This window comes from Physella acuta, unplaced genomic scaffold (assembly GCF_028476545.2).
Source record: "Physella acuta isolate Inbredline_101_S28 unplaced genomic scaffold, ASM2847654v3 ptg001372l, whole genome shotgun sequence".
NCBI classification, from domain to species: Eukaryota; Metazoa; Mollusca; class Gastropoda; family Physidae; genus Physella; species Physella acuta.
In genome coordinates, this window is record NW_026732887.1 from 156,758 (window position 1) to 180,000 (window position 23,243).

At 32.4% G+C, this 23,243-nt stretch overlaps 4 protein-coding genes across 5 annotated transcripts; 2 read left to right on the forward strand and 2 right to left on the reverse strand.

Moving 5' to 3' along the window:
- Positions 1-548: 548 nt before the first annotated feature.
- Positions 549-6,705, reverse strand: LOC131927093 (mitochondrial-processing peptidase subunit beta). Its single transcript, XM_059282751.1, has 14 exons — positions 6,595-6,705; positions 4,498-4,653; positions 4,322-4,408; positions 4,046-4,175; positions 3,726-3,817; positions 3,470-3,576; positions 3,303-3,382; positions 2,981-3,093; positions 2,631-2,869; positions 2,343-2,408; positions 2,060-2,176; positions 1,895-1,952; positions 1,641-1,716; positions 549-902 (listed from the first exon to the last, which is right to left on the reverse strand). Exons 1-14 carry the CDS (start codon positions 6,655-6,657, stop codon positions 838-840), a joined length of 1,449 nt encoding a protein of 482 aa, XP_059138734.1. The 5' UTR covers positions 6,658-6,705; the 3' UTR covers positions 549-837.
- An 882-nt stretch (positions 6,706-7,587) lies between these two features.
- LOC131927097 (meiosis expressed gene 1 protein homolog) lies at positions 7,588-10,732 on the forward strand. Its single transcript, XM_059282755.1, has 3 exons — positions 7,588-7,609; positions 9,177-9,331; positions 9,920-10,732. The coding sequence occupies exons 1-3, from the start codon at positions 7,603-7,605 to the stop codon at positions 10,046-10,048; spliced, it is 291 nt and encodes a 96-aa protein (XP_059138738.1). The 5' UTR covers positions 7,588-7,602; the 3' UTR covers positions 10,049-10,732.
- A 466-nt stretch (positions 10,733-11,198) lies between these two features.
- LOC131927095 (pyruvate dehydrogenase E1 component subunit beta, mitochondrial) lies at positions 11,199-16,803 on the reverse strand. The gene is made up of 11 exons (XM_059282752.1): positions 16,695-16,803; positions 16,530-16,595; positions 15,113-15,220; positions 14,853-14,915; positions 14,677-14,712; positions 14,454-14,561; positions 13,931-14,108; positions 13,640-13,753; positions 13,330-13,421; positions 12,303-12,444; positions 11,199-11,984 (listed from the first exon to the last, which is right to left on the reverse strand). The coding sequence occupies exons 1-11, from the start codon at positions 16,728-16,730 to the stop codon at positions 11,836-11,838; spliced, it is 1,092 nt and encodes a 363-aa protein (XP_059138735.1). The 5' UTR covers positions 16,731-16,803; the 3' UTR covers positions 11,199-11,835.
- Positions 16,804-18,066: 1,263 nt separating this feature from the next.
- On the forward strand, positions 18,067-23,094 carry LOC131927096 (solute carrier family 25 member 3). Of its 2 annotated transcripts, none has more exons than XM_059282754.1 (7): positions 18,067-18,167; positions 18,291-18,418; positions 19,288-19,589; positions 19,677-19,858; positions 21,849-22,021; positions 22,150-22,260; positions 22,390-23,094. In XM_059282754.1, exons 2-7 carry the CDS (start codon positions 18,298-18,300, stop codon positions 22,545-22,547), a joined length of 1,047 nt encoding a protein of 348 aa, XP_059138737.1. In that variant the 5' UTR covers positions 18,067-18,167; positions 18,291-18,297; the 3' UTR covers positions 22,548-23,094. The 2 variants fall into 2 exon arrangements, with proteins under 2 accessions (XP_059138737.1, XP_059138736.1); XM_059282753.1 differs by having other exon boundaries at positions 18,129-18,190.
- The last annotated feature ends 149 nt before the right edge of the window (positions 23,095-23,243 follow it).

Consider the following 23,243-nt stretch of genomic DNA (forward strand, 5'->3'; position numbering starts at 1 on the left):
AGGTTTTGAACTAAGGCAAAAAGAAAATAGTGCCAATCAGACAAAATTTCACAATATTTACTGTGAACATGCTTCAAATATATTTTAAGTGTATGTTTAAAGCTGTATTATACTTTATATTCTTTTATATAATACCTGATTTATGACTCACAAGACATGAAGACAATTTTTTTAGTGTGGCTGATTTTTTAATAAACTCATACACTGCAGCATTACATTTTTCTGGTATTTTGAGGACTAACACTTATTGATATGATTCTTATACACTCAAGTTGAAAAATAGTCATTTCAGAAGACTTGCATATAGAGACAACAGCATCATTGAAACTGCCAAATGGAAAATTTCTGAATAAGGAAAAGTGGACTTGTAGACAATACACTGAGGAATATTATCTTGAACTTCCTCCTGTCATTATGAATTGACTAATTCTTAACTATACTTATCTGTAAACAATTCTGGTGCAAATTAATAGTTTTAAACTGTTGGTAAGTGTTCTGATGAATGAATTTTGTCTTACAAATACAAAATAAACAAATAACCAAAGCAATACTGTACAAAATTTTAATTTACTTCCCATAACTGACAAACATCTCATTACAGAATAAACAACAAATTATGACAAAATTGACGGCTTCAACTGCACTTTGTAGACAAAATCTAAACTACCAGGCAATTGTCAGCTTTCAGGTTTGAATCATATTACTACAACTTTAAAACAGCACTGTTTAAGATTTCTTCTTTACTCTTATATGGCCACAAGAGTATAGTTTCAAATTGAACATTCTCACATTGTTTCAGACAAATAAAATAACTGCATGATCCTAAAGTTGTGTGTGTTATGTCCTCAGCCAATACATGCCAGCTCTCACAATGTTATAATCTGTTAAAGCTTCAATAGGACCTAAAATGAAAAAATGTATGTTTTGTAATACAAACTCTCCATAGAAAATCAGCGTAAAAATACATTCATTATAAAGTGTCATAAAAAAAAACATTTTAAAATATTTTTAAAACGTTATCACACATCAGTGGTACAGCATAGTTCTGCAGTAAAAGTTTTTTTCAGCATTATGGGTGACCTTAGAAAATGTATGTTATGCACAAAGAAAATACTGCTTGACCCGAAAAACTATATTTCTTCAATGGGAATAAATGGAGGTAATATCAGGTGCATAACTGGGAGTGAAAATTGCATGTGTGGATGACAATGACCCTGGAAAGCTTTTCATGAGTTATAATTCCATTTAGTTGTCTAAATTTCCATTCAACACTAATAAGGTGAGCTAATCCTTCCATTTTTTAAAAATAAATAATTGTTAGAGGGATAGCTTGTATGCCTTCTTATCAGAAATATTTCTACAAGACAGAACTTTTGATTCATCTAATTATTCAGTCTCCTAAACATTTTCCTATAGTTTTATAATATAAAAAAACATTTTTCTGATTAGATTAGATTTGTTAAGTGGATTGATACTAAAGCTACCCTAAAATAAGATGATATAGAGACTAAAACTATATTATCTACCAATTTAACATGCCCTACATGTTATTTTTGGGCAAATACTGGATTAGAATTTCTAAACAGATTTTTATTGGCTGACCAAACAATGTTAAGACTATCATTGAAACTCAGACTTACCAACTCCTACAACAGCTGGACATTTGTCATACAAGTACTTGGTGCACACAGCCTTCAAGGTATCAGCATTTATGGCCTGTACACAGAAGATGAGGCAAACATAATGGGTGCTACAGTTTTCAATTAAAAAATTAAACAAAAAAATGTTTTTAAAAAAAGGATCTAACTAGATTATTTTAACTAAGTTGTTTTTTCCTCAAAACATTTATTAAAACATGATTTAAAAAAAATTGTTTTTGAAAGAATCAAATTACCTTTAGTCTGATCTCTAGCTCATCAATTGGTATCCTTCTACCATAGCACAACATTTGTCTGCAAGTTAAAAAATGAATATGTTTTTCAGCATACTTCTATTGTTAATGTCATAAAAAAAAGTATAATAAACTAACCAAAACTAGGATAAACTAAAAGCCAAATACCTTCCAATATCTTCACAAATTGGAGTAGAGCCATCAAGTTGGAGCAGCATATTGGTCATCAAAAGATTCTTGGCTCTCTCAACTTCCCCCTCCCTGACACCACCACACAGGCGCATCCTATGATAATAATCAATTAAACAATGATTAATTCAACAACACCTGGCAACATAGCACAAGCATGATCATTGTTTTTATCTCTTTCTTAAATTCAGTCAAACTTAATATTATCAAGTACACATACAAAAAAAATCATAACTAAATAATCACACAGGTGACAACTCACCATTCTTGCTGTACATTAAAAATAAAGTTGTCAATCTGTAATTTATCAGCAACAAAATAAATACCCCTGAAAAGACAAGCATCCAAATTATTTTCAGTACAACCCTTTTAAAATATAAACATTATAAGTTTGTGAAAACAGAAACAGATGAGATGCAACCCTTTAACTTACAATAAGTTTGTGAAAACAAAAACAGATGAGACAACATGAGATTATCACGGAATCCAAAATAATCATGTGACATGACAATGTACCAACGTTACTAGACAATGTGTTTGTAAAACTTACCACAAGCCAGTGTCTGTGTAGCATGTATTGAAAGATTGGAAGCTGTGAGCCAGGTTCAGCTTGACTGTGTTCTGGGCCAGTCGACTCGGCAGGTTGGAGCCCCCACCATGTGACCTGTCCCAGCTGCCAATCAAAGTGTTGGCAACCATCAGTGCAAGGTTGTCTGGGTTCTGCCAACCACATCCTTCAACAGCAATGGCAACATGGGCCAAGGGCATCTGATCATCTCTTACCCTCATCTGTGGGTGGAACACATTTTGTAAAAGATGGGAAAAAAAACAGAACAAATAATTTTCTGTTGTTTAAACAATAGCACACCAGTACTAAGATCTTGATTGAAATGGCCATACCTCACTACCAGTGAATCTAGCCTGGGGCAGGACTGGAATTTCATTATCATAACCTGCAGTCATCTTTCCAAAATATTGATCAGCCAGGCTGCAAAGCTCCTCATGGTTTACTCCTGTACAAGTTTTTGTAGGAATGTTTTAATGGATCTTCCAACAGTTATAAAAAAAATACTGAATCATTTCAGAAAGTTATTTCTGCCACAGTACTATTTTAATATTTATAGAGATCACAGCGTATATAATGCTGTAAGTTTATTCTAAAAGTAATCAGTAATAAAAAATGAAAAAAAAAAAAAGTATAAGCATGAAGTAAAATAGTCACCCCCAGCTGCTGCAAGAACTATGCGAGGTCCTTTGTAGTGGTTGCTAATATATTCTACCAGGTCATTGCGAGAGATTGATCTTAAAAAATATTAAATAAAAAATTTTAATAAAAAAAATAAGTTGGAATTTTAAAACATGGACAAACATTTTGATGAATGATCATACTTGATGTTTTCAGTGGGTCCCAAGATAGTTTGTCCCAAAGAAGTTCCTTGGTAAGCCATAGCATGAAGATGATCAAATACAACTTCTTGTAGATTGGTTTCAATTTCCTACACAATAAAATTTGTTAAAATTAGCTTCAAATAAATACAAAATTCCATGAATTGGTTTCAGTTTCAAGGATCTATCTAGACATCTACTATGATCTACACCTAACTGTGTGAACTATAACTAATGTGAGGATAAATTTCCTAATAACCTGCATTTCTCTAAGAATGACACCTCTCTCTCGTTCAATTTCCTGGTCACCCAGTAAACTGTTCTGTGTAATGTCGGCCAAAATCTCTACAGCTGTACACAAATAAGAGAAGATAACATTTGAATTATTTTTAAAATGATAATGGGATGGTAAATGTGAGCTTTTTAATTGGTGTCATAATGTTCACAGCCGTTTAAATTTCAAATTTTTATTTTATATCTCAAGAGAAAATGAAACACACACAATTGACAATGTTTTAGTCATTACCATTACACATTTGCTTACTTTACACTATTGATTACATCCATAATTAAGTATACCTTTAGGGAGATCTTTAGCAAAACATTTGGCGTAGTACACAGTCTGTTCCCTAGAAGTGTAGGCATTTAGATGGGCTCCCATGTTTTCTATTTCCAGCTCTAAGTTTGTCTGGGTCCTTTTCTTTGTGCCCTATATTCAAACAAAATTACAATTAATTCTATTTTAAAAATGAGAATGCATATGATACTGCAACTTATTTTTTTTAAAGTGAGTGGCGTGGAATAAAAAAATAAATGAGGAGTATTGTTTTCTAAATCAAATCAAATTTCTATTACCTTAAAAGCCATGTGTTCAAGGAAGTGTGCCACACCATTATTCTTAGCATTTTCATACCTACTACCAGCATCAATCCAAATACCAACCTGAAAATTAAGTTTTTAAAATTATTTTAGGTAAAACTTTTGATAGATTACAAATGCATAGAAGAAGTAATGAAATCAATGAGACCCACAGTGCTGGTAATGATTCCAGAGTCCTCTGTGGCAACCCTGACACCATTCCCCAGAGTGGTAACCCGTGTTTCTGGCATGTTGAGAACTGCCTGTTCGTAGGTCAATGCTTGGGCAGACTTCCATCTCTTATGGCCTAAGGCTGCAACAAAAGGTAACTGAAAAAAGATGTAAAAAAAATATGTGTGAAAATTTAAATACATTTATAATTACAACAAGTCCTAGTTATAATTTCCTGCTATTATCGTAATTTACATCACATAGGCCCAATATTCCCTCTAAGGAGGAAAAGCTAGTGTGCAAAATGTATTTTCTTTGCGCGCTGTTCTAAAAGTCTTCTATAAGGATATATTTATTTTACAAAATCACTGCGCGGCAGCTCAAAACTACTGCGCGGAGCTTAGAGGGAACATAGCATAGGCCTAATGGATCATGTTTCAATATGTATTCCTAAATTCAGGACCTAATTAAAGCCTTATGTAAACTCCTTGTTATGCCACCTACAAGGAACTTAATTATCTTAAAAACAACTGACTTTTCAAGGCCATTGTTCTAGGACATCTAGGTTAAAGTAAATTGTCACATCTTTTAATTTTACAGATTTTACTTAGTACACAATGCCTAAGTTTGTGGCAAATCTTGTAACTCACTTTTTACCCAATTCTAATGCTGCAATTTTGCTCAAATTTTCCAAATAACATCTATTGAAATAGGATTAGTGATTATTAGGCTTAACTTATTTTTTTACTTTGTTTTTTTTAATGAATTTTAAATAATTTAAAAAGCAAATGTTCCCAGTATCAGTGTGTAATGGGGGTTATAGTAAAATTTTTACTCTGGGCACAGCTGATACAGAATTAGATTGAGGAAAAGTGTGGTCAGAGACATGCTCGGCCAGAATAGTTTTTTTTAAACGATAAAAACAAGTTGTCTTAAACTTGGCTGGACACTGGGCAGGTAAGTAGAGTTGAGTAGGTCACCTGTGACGTCAGTATATGAAGGGAAAGTATGGTCAGACCTATGCTCAGCCGAAATAGGTGTTTTTAAAAGATAAAAAACGTCTTTTTGAATGTGGGGTCTGGTTATTTTGTGATAAGTGACAGACGTGATGTCATTTATGGATGACCCCCGAAACCCACAGTTATCCAAGGTATGACAGGTATTCTAGTACTTACAATTACAAAAAATTGTTACAATTTTGTTTCTAGTAAAAAAAAATTAGACAAAACATGTAGGCCTACAACTTACAACAGACGAATTTTAAAGCCCAATCTAACACATTTTAAGGAAAAATATGACTAGCACTGGGACTCAGTGACAGCAACTTGCGATATTTAGAAGATTTTTCTAGAGTTCTAATTCAATGACTGAAAACTGAAAATTAAATTTTAAATAAAACATTTTCAGGTAATCTATCGTTTTGGGTACGTAAAATCGCCCGCGACTTGTAATGTGAAAACCAGGTGACTCCTTAAATTTTAATAATTATTTCACATTTTGAGGAGGATTTATGTTTTTTAAAATACAAAAATGTTTCCTTGTTTCATTTATGTACCTGTTTTTAAAGAATTGAATTAAAACTTTTCAGTAATAAATGAAGACTAGCGATGTTTCCAACAGATGCAATCTTGCTCATTTACTATAGCAGCCATCTTGTTTAAGTTTTATTTTTATAAGCTTTCAGCGCGAGATCAGGGGGATGCCACTCTATTTTACAAATGGCTGCTGTTTATATAGCAAATCTTGCTCTCAGACACTGCTGTTTAAAGTTAATTTCTGGCCTATATCGATATAATATGTAGCCATTGATTTAGGTTTATTATTCATTTATCTATAATATTTGACACAAACATATGACAATACACTCCTATTAAAGCCTTGACAATGAGGTAACGTTTTCGTACATTAGAAGCCGCGGGCGATTTTACGTACCCAAAACGATAGATTACCCATTTTCACCAGTAGGCCTGTCTGAGAAGACGACGCACAAACAAGATATTTTGGCTGTAATTTTTACTTACACTTCACTTTTCTTTAGATCTATGTAGATCTAAAGGCATAACATATTTCCATGTATTTTAAAATAAGACAAAAATTACCCTTTGAGTAGAATTTAAAATTCTAGCTGCGCTACTAGTGACCTTCAGCAACGAGGTAGCCATTTTGCCGAAAATAGGAAAATGTTAGGCACTATACCGGATATTATGAAAAAACCTGTTGGATATAAATTGCGACATCGTCCTAAGTTCATAGCGAAACAAATAGTTTAAGAAATATTTGCTCAACGGGCTTCACATGGTTACTAGAGAAGGGGAGGGGGGGGGGGGTGCTGAAGTGTGACAACATTTTATGTTGTGGGGGTCTGATATGAAGTGCTACAATGGAACATAACAACATACATATCAATCAAGTTCCAGCACAACTAGTTTGATACCTGTACAGCTTATAAATTGAACATATTGAATAATATTATGTCTATCTATATTATAATGTTTGGCCGAAATTAATTAATTGCGAGCTACAAAACAATAACAAACAATAAAAAAAACACCAGCAAAGGTCTAAAGGTGAAATATACATGAATGATATCACATAAAAAAAACTATCACTGAACCAGCAAACGTTTTACAGTAGATTTGTATAACTTCATCAATAGTTCAATTTTAGTGAGAAAATCAAACAAACAAACAAACAAACGGTTCTATACAGAACACTAGCTTGAAAGAAAACCCTTTTCAAAAATGCGAAGAATATTGAGATCATAGAGATAAACAAATAATAAAAAATCGTGTTACACATTTGACCAGTATATCCTGAAACTGGCGGACAATACACACATTTTATACACTTTAAGTCAAAAGTTTAATGAAAATGTATTCTTTATGCTATCAAACGTTTCATAAGTTAAAATCATTGATTTAATTAAATTTAAAGGCACAATCTAATTTTTAAATTCTAAATGAAATAATAAGAAACTTTTAACATATAAAATGCGAATAAATATGAAGTATAAAATTGGAGCCAATAAAATGCACACATGAATTCACTGCGTAGCCAATATTGATATTCTGTTGCTTAGTAACTTTAGAAACGTAAGTGAATTTCTTATGGTTGGTAAATACTAGTAGAATATAGTTTAGTCTAAAAAGTATTATTGAGCTTAATAATCGAGATTCTCTATCAAGTTTAAAAGTTTTAAAGTTATTAAATTATTATATTAAAATTAGATCAATTTATTAAGTATCAGATTCTAGTTACAATAGTATTTTTTTTAAGGCTTTGGCTTTACGTTTAAACTTGAGGCAAGGCTTTCTTAGTTTAGTTAGACTAGTCTTAGTCTTTAGACTTTCTTTAGAGTTTTAAATTTAGTAATTTTACTAATTAGTTAGTAGTTAGGCTTTACTCAGACTTTACTGAGACTCCCTTCTTGCCTTAAACACTTTAGGGACTAATATTTTATAGACTAAACTAAACAAATGACAAAATTTTATTACATTAAAATTAGTATCAGTATAATATGCTTAAATATTAAATAAATAATAAGTGTACAAATAAATAATATATTACGCGTGGTTTAGTGTTAGTTGCTATATCACATGATCTCCCCAGTTACTCACTGTTATTCACTGATTAATAATTTAAGTGATTATATTAAACTAGCAGACCCACAATGAACATACACCGCTATTTAGTTGTTTTATATTCTATTTTTCAGTAATTCATAATTTTTTAATTCAACACTACCAATGCTGCGATTGAAAATATTTTGCTTTAAAACGCTATCAGTAGCTCGCGAAGGACGATTATCCTCACTCTTTCTTTCCACTCCTCCTCACCCCCCCCCCCCCCCAGTGAAAGGAGCCTTCCACGACGACAGTTTACAGACGACAATGAAATGATTAAGCTTGTTATTATCTCCTCTTAGTTTCAAATCATTTAAGAACTAAATTATCTGCTTCTAATAGCCGTCACTAATTTGACAGGACTCTACGATTGTAAACATCTCACCAGACTGGTGGGGATGGGGTGGTAGCAATATGGTCTGTTGAGCATGCCTGAAGAGAGAGGGAGGGGGAGCGTCGGCGTTCTTACATGGTGGTGTCCCGCATGGTCCCTCCATGAAGAGAATTATATATAGATATGGTAGATCTGACTCAAAAGTACAAGTTTACTGTAGTATCTATATAGCATTTTTGTAAAATTATCTGCCCCTAATAGCCGTCACTAAACCCGTCTCTACGGTTTGTAAACATTTAGCGTGAACCACAGCTCACCAGACGAAAATTTTTTACCGCCCCCCTCCCCCCCCCCCCCCCCGAACGAAATGAAATTTATATAATTTATATAGAAAATATATAATATACTTTTAACAAATCGCCCCCCCCCCCCCCCCGAAGAAAGTTTACCGCCCCCCCCCCCCCCCGAAGATTTCAAGTGCTCCCCCCCCCCCCCGGAGAAAAAAATCTGGAAGAAACACTGGTAGCTATATAGAGGAAGAGAGGGGACTGCAAGGAGCGCTTGCATTCTAACGTCTCCCAGAAGAGAATTATATATATAAATATGCCAGCCTAGTCTTACCATTCCTTAGGTTGTTTTCTGTTTGGCATGATTGCTGTGTAAACAAATTGATTAATTTGGTGTGATAAATATATGACTATTCAACCCCCATTCTTTCATTTAGCTATGGCTGCAGCTGTAAGGATGCCCACTGCTAGTCAACCAAAATCTATGTCAAGACCTACACAATGGAATGAGGAGGTTGAAGAGGCATACAGGTTCCAACTGGCTGGATACAGAGATGAAATAGAATACAAAGAAGTTCATAAAACAGATCATGTAAGGGTGCTAAGAATAGTTATACCAGTGGACCCAATAAAGAAAGTAATTTACCTGTTTCTCATCTGTGACCTCTGCAGTTGAGACATGGTGTTTTAAGTCCAAACACCTTTACTTTTCCTAACTTAATTAATGAACCCATTAAATCTGGGTGGACTCAACACTTACAGACTTGAGCCATGGAACTGAACTCAAGACATCAGGGTTAGCTATTACATGCTGGATCTACCACACTATTCCAAAAACAAGCTAGTATGCATGTGGCAATTTCGGTCAATTTTCTTGCCAATTTTCCCATAAAATAAATACAAAGCAGCAGCTATTGATTCAATACCTTTCAAAATCAAGTACTGTATAGTGGTAATTTGATGGAGCAGAAAACTACAATGAAGTTGTTTGAACTTGTATACCTAAAGATCTGTTCTTAGCTTGTTAGTACTTTTAGCAGTGTGCTTAAACTCTACTTATAATTACAATATTTATGCAATTACTTTGCAGTTTTATTTTTTCATACTAGTTATTTTGTTATAATAATAATATAATTATGTTCAATGCGTCTAAGAATTAATTCTTTTATTAATCTGACAGGTAGACAGATGGCCCCATAATGGTTATATCAAGAAGCTTGTTCGCAGAGACGGATGTTTTTACTACTATGATAAGACCCGTGAATGCCCAGACAAGCAAATAAATAAAACTAAATTGTATGCCTATTAAGTTTTGCTTTGTTCAAGCTAAGTCACAGTTATTGAAGAACATCAACACAGGATTTGTAAACTTTTTCCCCAAAATTTTTATTAAACAATCTCAAACATGTTTATGCTTGTAGCTCTTGCAGCATGTCTGTTTGCATATTTTTTCCTTTTTTACCATGGCACGCTTATAAATATTTTAATGGCATTTTTACATAGGATTGAGTAAAAATTAAATGAAAGATATTTAGATAACTGATTTTAGACAGCTTGCATTCAAAATTTGGTCTATTTGTATTCCCAAAATGGAGTTTGTTTTTAAAATCTCTACAATGTAGACATTAAAAACTTTTAAGTTATCTAATGTGAAGGAACAAATAAAAGCAACTTTATTAAGGTGCTGAAAAATTTGCTTGTTTTAAACTTTGCTGCATTTAATTAACAATTTTTTTGGGTGAAAGTTATTATTTTGATAAAATGATAAATTTTTGACATTATTTTTTTGTTGTGTGTTAATGATTGTGGCGTGCATCTTAAGATATACTAATTTTTCAGATTGGCTTGTGTAAATAGCAGGTTTTTTTTAAATTAGCCAAGTTACTTCATTTAGATTACAGCTGTTTTGATCTGCCATTTAAAGTGTAATTTGATTTCAGTATGAAAGTTGCTATGTATGCAATTATGCAATAAAGTGAATCAGTACACTTCATCAGTGGTTTAGTACATGTGTAAAGTTGATTTTCAGTTCATTTCATTTAACCAATACTAACTTAGTATAATTATTATAAAGCAAAAAAAATATTTAAAGAAGTAATTTCTCATTAAAAAATTGGGTAAATAATCTCACTAGGGTACTATTTTTATAACAATGCGCGTCAAATTCTAACACTCTGCTTTTCAACATCAAAGGTGAAACTCAATTTTTTTAGAACACCAAGCTGCTAAGGTTCTAAAGATATATTTTTTCATAAAGCACTTTATACTAGTTATTATTAATTGTCCTAACAATTTTTTTTTCCATTAACTGTTTATTAATTAATATAACAAAATTTGACACTAACAATGACTTACCAAACAAGCAACATCTTCAGCTGTATGTTGCCTGAGATGCTTTCAACTCTCTTTTAATTCTTCTAGCAAATTTACTAGCATTGATTAACAAAAAAAATAATAGCTAAAGTAGTCAACTTTTTATTTCACTACCAGTAACAGAAATATTAAAACTAAATAAATTTGAGCAACAATAAGTTAATGGTATACACTTCTAAACTTCTTTTATATTAATTAATCAAAGTATTTACTATAGTGGTATATTTTTTTAGATAATTTACTACACAAACAAAGCTGTCAATCAAACAGTTCAAAAAAGTGGTTTACTGTGTTTTCCTAGACATGTTTACATAAATATGCTCATAAAAAATGTACCAGCTGCAGAAGAAAGGAACATAGCAGATGCTCTAATATCATTCAGTATCGCAGGCATGGGTCAAATACTGTGACTTGAATATTGATCTTAAACTAAGAAAACAATTTTCCATATACACATTTTTAAACAAGATAATTTTTATCCCACTGTTGCTAGTATCAGTAAATGTTCATAGTAACACATTTTTGACTCACACTGCTGCTATGAGATTAAACTATATGACTGTCTTTTAATCAAACATTCAAAATTGACAATGGATTGAGAAAAATAACTACATTGATCTCAATTTTTTTCTTTCTAGAATGTCAATGTGAAAATATCCATTCACACAATTAAAAAAAAATCTATTACATGAGGTCACACAAAAAATGTACAACTTAATCACATCATTTGAGGTTTAGAGATTTCCTGACAGCGTTTACAACATTTTTAACCTGGGGCAATGCAGATTCTTCCAAGCTTTTTGCATATGGCATGGGAACATCAGCCCCAGTAACTCTGAGTATTGGAGCATCGAGATAATTAAAAGCTGTACCTGCAATACAAATATATGTTGGTAAAAAAATTTAAAATACAACAATTAAAAGACAGTAAAGGTAGATGATTACATAAACAATAATCCTTAACTTCTAATTGAAACAGACATTTTAATCTTTTTTTTTTCAGTATAATTTTGCTCAACTGAAGTATTTAATGATGTAAATTAGTAAAAAGATAATCCATGCTATGATTCAGATTTGTACAAATAAACATCTACAAGTGGCTTTAAGTAGGGGAGTAAGAAAAAGTGGTCATGAGGATCAGAAGAGGAATGAGTAAAAAAAGAATATATTTCATTAACACATGAACTTACTCTCCATCACCCTTGCAACAATTTCAGCACCAATACCACACTGTGGCCAGCCACCTTCCACTGTTACTAAATGGTTGGTCTTTTTTACAGATTTTATGATAGCTTCTTCATCAAGTGGCCGTAATGTTCTAAGGTTAATAACCTGTATAGAAACATTTATACACACTTTCATTAACCATTAATGTCCCGTAACGCCCGCTGCCGCCCGACACCGTTAATGTCCCGTAACGCCCGCTGCCGCCCGCTTAAAATACGCATAGAAAAATTAAATTTGTTTCATTAAAATTTGGCCTACAAATCCTAATTTTTAACTAAACAGGAAGTCGGATAGTTTCACCATCCTTTTCCGGTCTTATAATTTCAATGGCGCTTTTGAAAGATAAAAAATAATAGCTTCTTTCGATCTCGAAATTTTAGACTCATCTGTCCTTTTTTTTAGTAGATTTAATGTTAAAAATAAAATAAAATAATGCCTTTAAACGTATCTAGGCATGTATTTTATGAATTATTTATCTTAAACATAACCAAATTGATATTTAACTGTTAAATTCGATGCTTAGTTGTTTAGACAAAAATAAATAAAGTTGACTACCAAAAATGACCTGTTTTGAATTTTCTCCGACATTTTTTATTTTTTTACTGTACTTTTACCGAATATAATATATTCTATTTAATACTGTTGGAAAGCCAGGTTTATTCCCAACATTAAGCAGTAGTTTTTATCTTAATTTTAAATTTCATTTAGAAAAAAACAAATATTTTGTGAAACTATTCACTTGATCATACAGAGTTATGCTCCTTACATTGGGCCGTCATGGGTGGAGTTTTGGTAGAATGAATGGGACATTAATGGTTAATTATAAAATAATTTCAAAAACAATTTGTAAGAAAAATAATAATAACATCATAAAAATAACAGTAATTAGAATATAAAATGTAAAATGAAAAGGTAAACCAGCCAATAGCAAAATATCTTAGACAAATCAGATATAAATATATTTCATAAGTAGCTATAGTTTGGACTCACCTCACACTCAATACCTTTACCAGCCAACTCATTTGCTGCCTCTAGACACAACCCAACTGGTTTAGAATGTGCTACTAGTGTAATATGTTTTCCTAAAGAAATAGAATACATTTTGCCAAGATGATATTACTGAACTGTTTAGCTATTTTATTAAAGTTTAAATCTAATAACAAAAATAAAACTGCATGTATTTTTGGGTTTTAAAGTATTAGACAAATTATTTTCATTTGATTGCATTAACATTTATTAATACCTGAAAACAAAATATTTAAGTTCTTAAGGTTAATAAGGTATATAATTTTTTTAGTACCTTCTCTTTCAATTTTTGCTTTGCCAATAGGTATCAAAAAATCTTTATTTGAAATAACCTCATCAGATACTTCAAAAGCAGTTCCATACACGAGCTCATTCTCAAGGAAGACAACTGAAATAAAAAAATTTAACATTACATCAATACTTGAAAATACATGTAATTTAAAAAATGAAAGTTAAATATTATTCATGGCTTTTTAAAAACAATAATGCTTTCTAACTACATTTCTAAACAAGCACCTACAAAATATATAGCGAGTGCTGAAAATGATTAGCTAGCAGCACTTACCTGGATTGGGATCCCTGATGGCTGACTTGAGTAAACCCTTGCAATCCTCAGCAGAGTAAGGGGAAATAACTTTTAAACCTGGAACTTGACTGTACCATGAAGCAAAACATTGTGAATGCTGGGCAGCCACACCAGATGCAGCACCATTAGGACCTCTAAAAACTATTTGAACAGGAACCTGAAATGATAAAAAAAAAGTTATTTAACATAAACAATACTTAATTTAAAAAAGAAACAGTAAAAAACTGTTAAGTACTATGTAACCTATAATAAACTGAGCAATTTCAATTTCTGAGGTATTTCAATAAACTTTGAAAATGTAAATAATAACTAAGATCTTATGCTCTGAATTGTAAGTAATTTTGGTGCAGAAATTAGAAAATTATCTTGCAAACTTTTATTTGTGACTTGCAGCTATTGCATCAAGTTGTGGGCTATTAAAATCATGTTCAAGTATAATTATGCATTGAAAGATTGCAGCTATAATTAATAAATTAGATGTATTTTAAAAATTGTACGCTACCTGTCCTGCAGACATATAAAAAGTTTTAGCAGCAGAATTGATAACTTGATCTATAGCTTGCAGTGAGAAATTGAATGTCATAAATTCACACACAGGTTTTAGTCCAGCCTTTAAATAAAAACAAAAGTCTCTTTATAGGATTACCAGTCAAACATCTATTGTGAGCAATGTAGGATATATTAAAATAATATATAACAATATATGTTTAATAAAACATACTCACCATTGCTGCACCAACAGCAATACCAGCAAAACCCATCTGTTTGTACGAAATGTTACAATTATGAGAATTGTGTTAGCAAGCATTGAACTATTTAATAGGCATCCATCAGTTAAATATAATTTTATTATCAATTGGAAAAATTATAGGTTTAATTTTGAAGTATTTAGTATATTTACCTCTGTAATTGGAGTGTCAATAATTCTTTTGTCTCCATACTTTGCCCATAGCCCTCTTGACACCTGCATTACAAGTATTATGATATTATCATCTAAAGATTTTTTTTCCCAGTTCAAACATTCTAGGAAAGTAATAAAAAGTAAAGTTCCTTTTTTCTAACCTGACAGTCCATTGGGCAAGTGAAGTAAAATTAATGTAGTAGTTGTGGCATTTTAGAAATTTACTTATAAAAGAAATTTAGATATATAAGTTTTAGTACCTTATAAGCTCCATCATACTGTGCTACTTCTTCTCCCATTAAAAACACCTTTTCATCTCTTGCTATTTCTTCATCTAAGGCTGCATTCAGTGCATCACGAACTGTTAGCTGTTAAGTTATTTTTTAACTCAATTAAAAAGTACATTGGCAAAAGTTTTGAAAAAAAAAAGAAATTTAACAGTTCTTCCCAATTGTAACAAGTTTTTAAAATAACATACATTTGAAAAGAGAAGAAGCTGAAGAATGTAGACATTACATTGAACTAGTATTTGTTGTTAAATCAAACCACTTACAGTTGTATATATTATATGAAGTTGATATCTAGACATTTATTTTACCAATACTTCAAACCCAGACCTAATCATAGCATTGATGTAGAAGGATCAATGTACAAGTATTGTTAATACAAATTTACAAATAATGGGGTATAATGACAAGGAAATGAGAAAGTATTGACTTTATAAAAATTAAACTTATAAATGTAAATTTTTAATACTACTTAAGGTACTACTTGTTAAAAGAGACTTAATTCTAATCTTTAAAGCAGTGGTAAAAGCTTAGTTTACCTTTTAAGCACATGACAGCAAAGTAGATTGGAGTTGTTTTTGATTAGTGTTGCAGATTTCAAGAACTTAATTAGTCATGAGCTTAACAAAGGGAGATCTAATACTTCAAGTTACCAAATTATGTCTTCCTCTGCTTGTATTTTTATAATATATACCCCACTTCTTTTTTACTATCAAAAGTGGGCAAAAACCGTAATTCTTATAGGTTGAATGGGCAATGCAAGACACTTAAGTAGTAATAGTATAATTATCCACTAATCAAAAATATCTTAATGTAATTGAAGTGTCACTACTGTGATACATTTTATTAATTATTTGCCCTCCATTTGGTTCAGAATATTGTTTTTATCTCATTTTCCTGCTTAAAAATCAAGATGCACTAATAGAGCAACCATGCAATTTTTGAGAATTGTAAACAAACCAAGTGACAAATATTGGGGCGTCTATTTCCAGTCGGTTTATAAATTAAATAACCATACAAGTAAACAGCCCTGTACATGTAACTTATAACTTAAAGTGTGCTATATATGTAAGTCTTATTATTATTAAGTACAACTACAAAGTTATGTCAAAAGTACCATATTATATTAATATTTTATAGATCTAGGCCCTAGGCCTAATTATTTAATTTGAGTAATTTTAAGCCTACTGATAATCAATTAAATGATAGCCAACTGGAAATATGGTCAGCCATAGTATAGTTTGCTAATTAGGGATAGAAAGGTGACTGACAGTTAAAAAATAGATCTGGATCTATTACTATAGACTAGATCTATAATCTATAGACTTATAGACCTAATGTTGCAGTAGGTGAAGGAACTTGCTTCTTCAAAATTCAAGGAAGGACCTACCTGTGCACTTTTAGGAGAAGTTGTTGATAACAATCGAGAAGAAATACCAAGAACCTTTGCTTGTTTCTGTAAGAGTAAATAAGAAAATGTAACTTAATCAGCGCTAAACAACAGTTGCAAAGCATAGTTTTATTTAGATCTAGATCTATATAAAAATGTACTTACAGCAACTAACCCAACTCTGTAGCAAAAAGTGGCCATTTCTCTCAAAGGGCAAAGGCTGCTATTCACCGAACTAATTTGAAAATAACCTTGGCCTTTCGTAACAAGAGAAATAAGATTGTCCATAGCTTAGAATATTTTGCCATTATATAATAGTCCATATATAATTTTTGGATTTTAATTTCTAGATTGAGATCTAGATCTAGTATTGAAAGGTTAATCCGATGCTGAATATAGTTGTTTGTTAAATTTACCTTTTCTTTATAAGCGATATACTATATGTTTACATATATTAAATATTTCTAGTTACAATTTATTTATAAGTTATCAACTGGGCTTGGTCAAGATTACTTTAGTCAATTTAAATCGATTAAAAAATAGCCTTTAAAAAAAAATAACCGCTAAAATACAGTGTTAAAATTAAACTTATAAAATTCAAAAGTTTGACATCACAGTTTCTGAACCCCTCACACGAACATCAAACATGGTTAATGTGCGAACACCCCTCCACATTTAAGATTGTAAAGTAAAAAATTAATGTTATTTTTTTTTCTCAAAGGCAATTTAGTTTGTTATGTATTTTGGAGTATAGGCTAAATTCAAAATTTAGCGGGTCGTTTCTTCATTCATTTACATCTAAAGTTCGTCTTTACATAACAATTTTTACGTCCACTATCACAACAAGTACTACCACTTGTGTAAGACCTAAGATGACGAATGCGTTTCTTGCTGAGATTTTTTTGTCCTGGGATGGGGCAGTCTTAAATTTCCGGGATAAGTATTTGAGAGGCTGGTTGAAGTATATATTTTGTATATAAGTTCTATTCGCTCGGGGGGGGGGGGGGGTGTAAGTTCTTCGGGTGGGGGGGGGGGGGGGAAGTGTCCTCCTACGAAAGGTGCTTGAAAGAGACTATGAAGATGACGTCACACTAAAGCACAAACCTACTGCATTTACAGCTTTTGATTTTTGAAACAACTTTCTGTCTGAAATGTTATTTGAATTTGGTCATCATTAGGTATAATGATACAATTAATTTGTATTACAATGCACATTTAAAAAAATTAAACTCAGAGTAACTTTTTAACCACTGCTCCCCTCTAGTCACACATCGAAACATAAGTCCGAACAACACCCCTCCCCGGTTTTTATTTATAGGCCTGTATGGCGCTTCACACAAATGCTAGACATTTACATTATAGTATATTAATTTACTTTAACAGGGGAAGTATAGATTCAACTAAGATCTGATCGTAGTTATTCAAATAATTTAAAATAAATTACAAAAAAAATAGAATATTTAATTAGCCTAAACGTCATTTATTTTAGTATGTTACATGTTGTATTTCAATGCCAGAAAGTTTAGAACTATTTAAAAAATAATTGTGAAATTGGAAAACTAATGTCCGATTAGATCTAGATCTCGCGAGCTTTGTGTATCCACGTGAACTGTTCACTACGAACCTTCGCCATCACCGGTAAGGAAGGGCATTGGTGTCAAGTAGGGCATTACTCTTATGTTCGAATTATTTATGACATTTATCGAATATCATGTACTTTATCCTTGCACAACATGTATTTAATTAATGCTCTTATTTCAGGTTAAGAATGTCGAACTCACTGGTAACTGCGTGCCGAAACAATATATTCGGAAATCCCTTTTTTACCAAAGCCCAATGTGAAAGTAATGTCAACCCAACAAGAACAATTTCTGCTGCTGCAGGGGAAGGTAACAGTATTTGCTATTAACTAGAAAAGACTAATAACTATAAGTTTGAAAAAATCCGATACCACCATTTACGTTTCTATAAAACATAACTCTAGTCTTATTATATTTATTATTTAGACTTGAAAATAACCAGACTAAATGCAACAGCTACAATCTGCTCTCAGTTGGCAAACTCAGCCCTCAAATGCAATTTTATTTTTGCTCACTTATAAAAATAAAAAATGTAAAATTTAGATCTTAGGCCTACATTAGTTTCAAATACCAAAACATAACTTAATCCTATGATGTAGACTAAATGTTTTAATATTTTAAATTTTGTTAAAAAGGAAGAAATGCAGCAGTAAGCTACTAAGCTAGTGTTTGTTGAAATTGTAAGGGTATTAAAAAAAAGAGTACAGGGCCCTATGAGCAAAAATCTCCCACTGCTTTACATGTTCTCTAAGCTCTTTCTCAGTATAGCAGTTTTATTGAATTAGAACTAAAAGTTAAAAAGGTCATCAACCTTGCTGTCAGTAGTGTCACTATCATTGAAGTGACCTACATTTTCAAAAGCATCTAGTAAACTTTATGAACAACTCTATATTAGCGTAATTCAAAATTGATCAAGATCTCATGCAGTTTAACGTTTCCCCAAATTAAAAAAATAACTAGGCCTAAACATCTAGCATAACTCTGGGTATCTAAAATTGCCAACTAAGGTTATTTTGAAGTAGTGATAATTTCAACAAACAGATGTGATCTGCTCTTTCAATTATCATTTATTGTCATTAAAGTTTTCCCAAGAGATTAGTGTTACTAAAAATCAATCGTTAAAATACATTTTTTTTTAGTTTTCCATGGTTTATAAGTTTTTACATTGATTATTTTAGACTACAGCTGTGAGTTCGGATCTTCCAAGTACTATCTCCTATGTGGGTTTGGTGGCTTGCTCAGTTGTGGCATCACCCACACAGCTGTCGTACCTCTTGACATGGTGAAATGCCGAATTCAGGTTAACCCTGCCAAGTATGGAGGTATTGTTAAAGGATTCAAAGTCACCATTGCTGAGGAAGGAGGAAGGGCTCTGGCTAAAGGTTGGGCACCAACATTCTTTGGCTACTCAATGCAGGGAATCTGCAAATTTGGATTTTATGAGGCCTTCAAGATTTTGTATACTGATTTACTTGGAGAGGTAATTTCTACTGTTAAAAGTTAGTAGTTGAGAAGACTTGAAAATTGTTTGTCAGCTTGAATTTATGTAAAAAATACTTTAATACAGGAAAATGCCTACCTGTGGCGTACCAGCGTGTATCTGGCTGCTAGTGCATCAGCTGAATTTTTTGCTGATATTGCTCTTTGCCCCATGGAGGCAGTGAAAGTTCGTATTCAAACTCAGCCTGGATGGAGCACAACCCTCAGAGAAGGCTTCCCTAGAATCATGAAGGATGAGGGTGTTTCTGGGTGTGTATATCTGTTCTTGTGAAGTTGTTTATATTGTGATTTGAAAGTTTGCTGAAAGTATAATTTTCTTAGGCAGGTAGAAAAGTTTATCTGGATCAGATATTTCAATTTCTAAATGCTGATTAGCCAATATTATGGCTATATGTTGTTTTCAAATGTTTATTTTGGTTCTATTTTATGAATAATTGGTTTAAACCACGGGTTCCCAACCTGGGGGTCGCGACCCCCCTGGGGGTCGCGAAGGTCTTTCTGGGGGGTCGCCAACTGGTATACTAAACCTTAGTAATTTGAAACAAAACATAAATATTTAGAAGAATTTTTGAAATTCGGCTTCATTAACATCACTGGAAATGTAATAGGCGCACTGTACAAAGTTGTTCTCAGTCACGAATCTATGAAATCTTCAAAACTAAAACGTCATTTGAGATGAGTCATTCGGAACACACCAAAAAATATATGGAATTCTTTCGTCGGTAAGAAGCTAGTTGTAAACGTCAGAGACTTGATCGAACAGGAAGTTTTCACCTGCATTAGTGCAAGCATCAAATGAAGTCGCGATAGAAAATGCCAAGCAAAAAAAAAAAAATCCAATAGAAAATCTCATCAAACGCTGCATGTACGTAAATGTTAAATAACACATTTTTATTGAAATTAAGCTTTCACCATTGTTTGCTTTTCAAGTTGATAAATCAACAGACGTGAGTTCGTGTTGGCAGTTGCTGGTCTGTGTCTATATTCATGCAGATGATAACAAAGAAGAGTTGCTCTTTTGTGAAGATAGCATGGAGAAAATAAATACGTTTTTTTTAAACAGGATGATTGAAATGGGTTAGACCGGCTGTGGGGGTTTGTACGGATGGTGCGCCTTCTATGTTTAGCTCAAAATCGGGCTTTCAGAAAACAGAAAACATTTAGCTCCTTAACCACTGCCCTAACCAATCGACATCAAGAGTCCATTGCTAGTATAAGTCGTAAATTATATAAAATCTGGAGCCTTCAAAGAACTGAGCAAAAACATTAATATAGATCACGAGGTTCTGCTCTTCTACACTACAGTACGCTGGCTGTCAAACGAAATGTTGTAAATTGTGTTTTTGAATTGAAATCTGAAATCAAATTGTTCTTGGAAGTGCAAAGGAAACAAGACTGTTTGGTATACTTAAAACGACATAGAGTGTTTGGAGAGAGTATCATACCTAGCAGATGTGTTCGAACATCAAGATTAGCTTAACCTGAAGCTTCAGGGAAAATGAACAATATTATAACTTTCCATGATAATCTCGGGGCATTTTTATCAAAGCTGCAAAATCGGTAAAGAAAATAAATCTTGGAAATATTGTAAATTTGAGAAACTCTGCGGTGTGGTAGAAGAATCTGATTGTGAGATAATTAAAATTTTGAAAGAAGCGATTTCGGGGCATCTTGAATCTCTTGAAAACGAACTGCATCGCTATTTCTCTGAGCTGAAAAAAGAAGAATCTGCATTTGCGCATTACCCATTCTCTTCTTCCCTTGATGTTGCCAGCATTCCCGATGAATTACAAGATGAATTCTTTGATTTGCAGAATGATTCCGAGTAAGATGAAAAACTGCAGACGCAATTTTGGTGTAGTATTCACCATTCATACCCAAACGTAAAATTGATTGACTTTTTGAGAATATATTTTCAACACTATTCTTCGATTAAAAACAAAATTAAGATAATTATAATGACATAGGTTGGCGTTAACAAAACTTTTTAAAAATTAAAAACTTAACCACGCAGGTTTAGTGAATAGTATGCAATTTTACTCATGCTATTAAAACAGTTATCAAGAGTAGTTCAAAATGAAAGTCTACTAGAAAATCTTATTTTAGTGCTTATTACTTTCCATACTAATTTCGGCTTTTTAATTCTATGGGGATCGCGGGTCACTTACTTTTTATAAAAGGGGGTCGCCACTCGAAAAAGGTTGGGAACCACTGGTTTAAACAATCTTTTTTTTTAAAGATTCTACAAAGGTCTTGTGCCACTGTGGGCTCGTCAAATTCCTTACACCATGATGAAGTTTGCTTGCTTTGAACGCACTGTGGAAGCTCTGTACAAGTTTGTGGTTCCCAAACCCAGGGCAGAATGTACCAAGGGTGAACAGCTGGTTGTCACATTTGCTGCTGGCTACATTGGTAGGTTCTCAAAATGTTTTTTTTTCTCACAGATTTCTATGACCCCTTTAGAAATCTAAGCATTTAAGTTGATACATCAGAGATTCATCAGAATGAAGTATTAACTCAGTGAACTAAATCTTTTTCAGCCGGTGTGTTCTGTGCTATTGTATCACACCCTGCGGATACTATTGTGTCCAAGCTGAACCAGGCAAAGGGCAGCAACTTTGTTGATGTTGCCAAATCTCTAGGACTTCTTGGTATGAAATGTTTTTTTTCTTTTGAAAAAAACTCAATTTTTATTTTCTTAGCCCATTTGATTTGCATTTCCTTGATAATAAAAAATTTCCATGTATTAAAATGAATGTATTATATTTTCATTCCTGCAGGTATGTGGAAGGGACTCTTCCCCAGGATTATTATGATTGGTACACTCACAGCATTGCAGTGGTTCATCTACGACTCAGTTAAGGTGTACTTCCGTCTGCCACGCCCACCACCACCTGAAATGCCAGAATCACTGAAACGCAAACTGGGTTTGAATTAATGACAGTACAATTCCTAGAGACATTATCACTCAAATTTTTACTTAGTTCCCAGATAAGAACAAGGGAGAAAAGGTGATTGTATATTTGCAGTTGCTGTAGTCATACCAAAAACAGTTGTTAGTGTTTCAAAGTAGTATGATGTTGATTTGTTACATAAGTGCTGTTAAAGATTTGTTGTACAAAAGTATTAGATGTTCTTGACTGATACTTTTATATATGTAATGTCTTGACAATGCACTTAAGTATTAATAGGATATTCTGCAAACTTGTGTAACATTTAATTTATATTTAGTGTTTTTATTAGTCTTTTATTTAATTGGATTCTATTTAAAAGATTTTTGTGAACTGTCCTGTAGCCAAGCGTATGTCAAAAGTTTTTTTGATGAGTACACAGCTTAGTTGTATGGGTGGGAGTTGGTTATGTGTAAATGGCTTTATTTTGGATATCAGTTGACTCATTGCTGTATATTTGTTTATACAGTTGACACATTTTTAAACTGAAATTTGAAGCCAGACTAAATGACAGAATAAAAATTGTTTATATTATGGCTTTTGTGTGTTTGGTTTTTAAAATGGTTTAAGGTGTCAATCTGAGAAAATTCTTACATTAACAATTTTACATATAGTATTCCTTCATCTAGAACTGATGTTTCTTTAGAAACATTTTATCATTTGTGCAAGCAATATTTTATTAA

Bases quoted from the DNA above. Each gene is read 5' to 3' on its own strand.
- LOC131927093 (XM_059282751.1), bottom strand. From the start codon at position 6,657: ATGGCTACCTCGTTGCTGAAGGTCACTAGTAGCGCAGCTAGAATTTTA. The intron at 3,818-4,045 runs GTATACTTAATT...ATTTGTGTACAG, and splicing joins TGCTAAAGATCTCCCTAAAG to CTGTAGAGATTTTGGCCGAC. The intron at 3,094-3,302 runs GTGACTATTTTA...AAACTTGTACAG, and splicing joins AGTTCTTGCAGCAGCTGGGG to GAGTAAACCATGAGGAGCTT.
- LOC131927097 (XM_059282755.1), top strand. The intron at 9,332-9,919 runs GTAAGGGTGCTA...TTAATCTGACAG, and splicing joins AAGTTCATAAAACAGATCAT to GTAGACAGATGGCCCCATAA.
- LOC131927095 (XM_059282752.1), bottom strand. From the start codon at position 16,730: ATGGCCACTTTTTGCTACAGAGTTGGGTTAGTTGCT. The intron at 14,713-14,852 runs GTAAATATACTA...TCGTACAAACAG, and splicing joins TTGACACTCCAATTACAGAG to ATGGGTTTTGCTGGTATTGC. The intron at 13,422-13,639 runs GTACTAAAAAAA...CTATTTCTTTAG, and splicing joins AGCAAAAATTGAAAGAGAAG to GAAAACATATTACACTAGTA.
- LOC131927096 (XM_059282754.1), top strand. From the start codon at position 18,298: ATGTCGAACTCACTGGTAACTGCGTGCCGAAACAATATATTCGGAAAT. The intron at 18,419-19,287 runs GTAACAGTATTT...TGATTATTTTAG, and splicing joins TTCTGCTGCTGCAGGGGAAG to ACTACAGCTGTGAGTTCGGA. The intron at 22,022-22,149 runs GTAGGTTCTCAA...AATCTTTTTCAG, and splicing joins ATTTGCTGCTGGCTACATTG to CCGGTGTGTTCTGTGCTATT.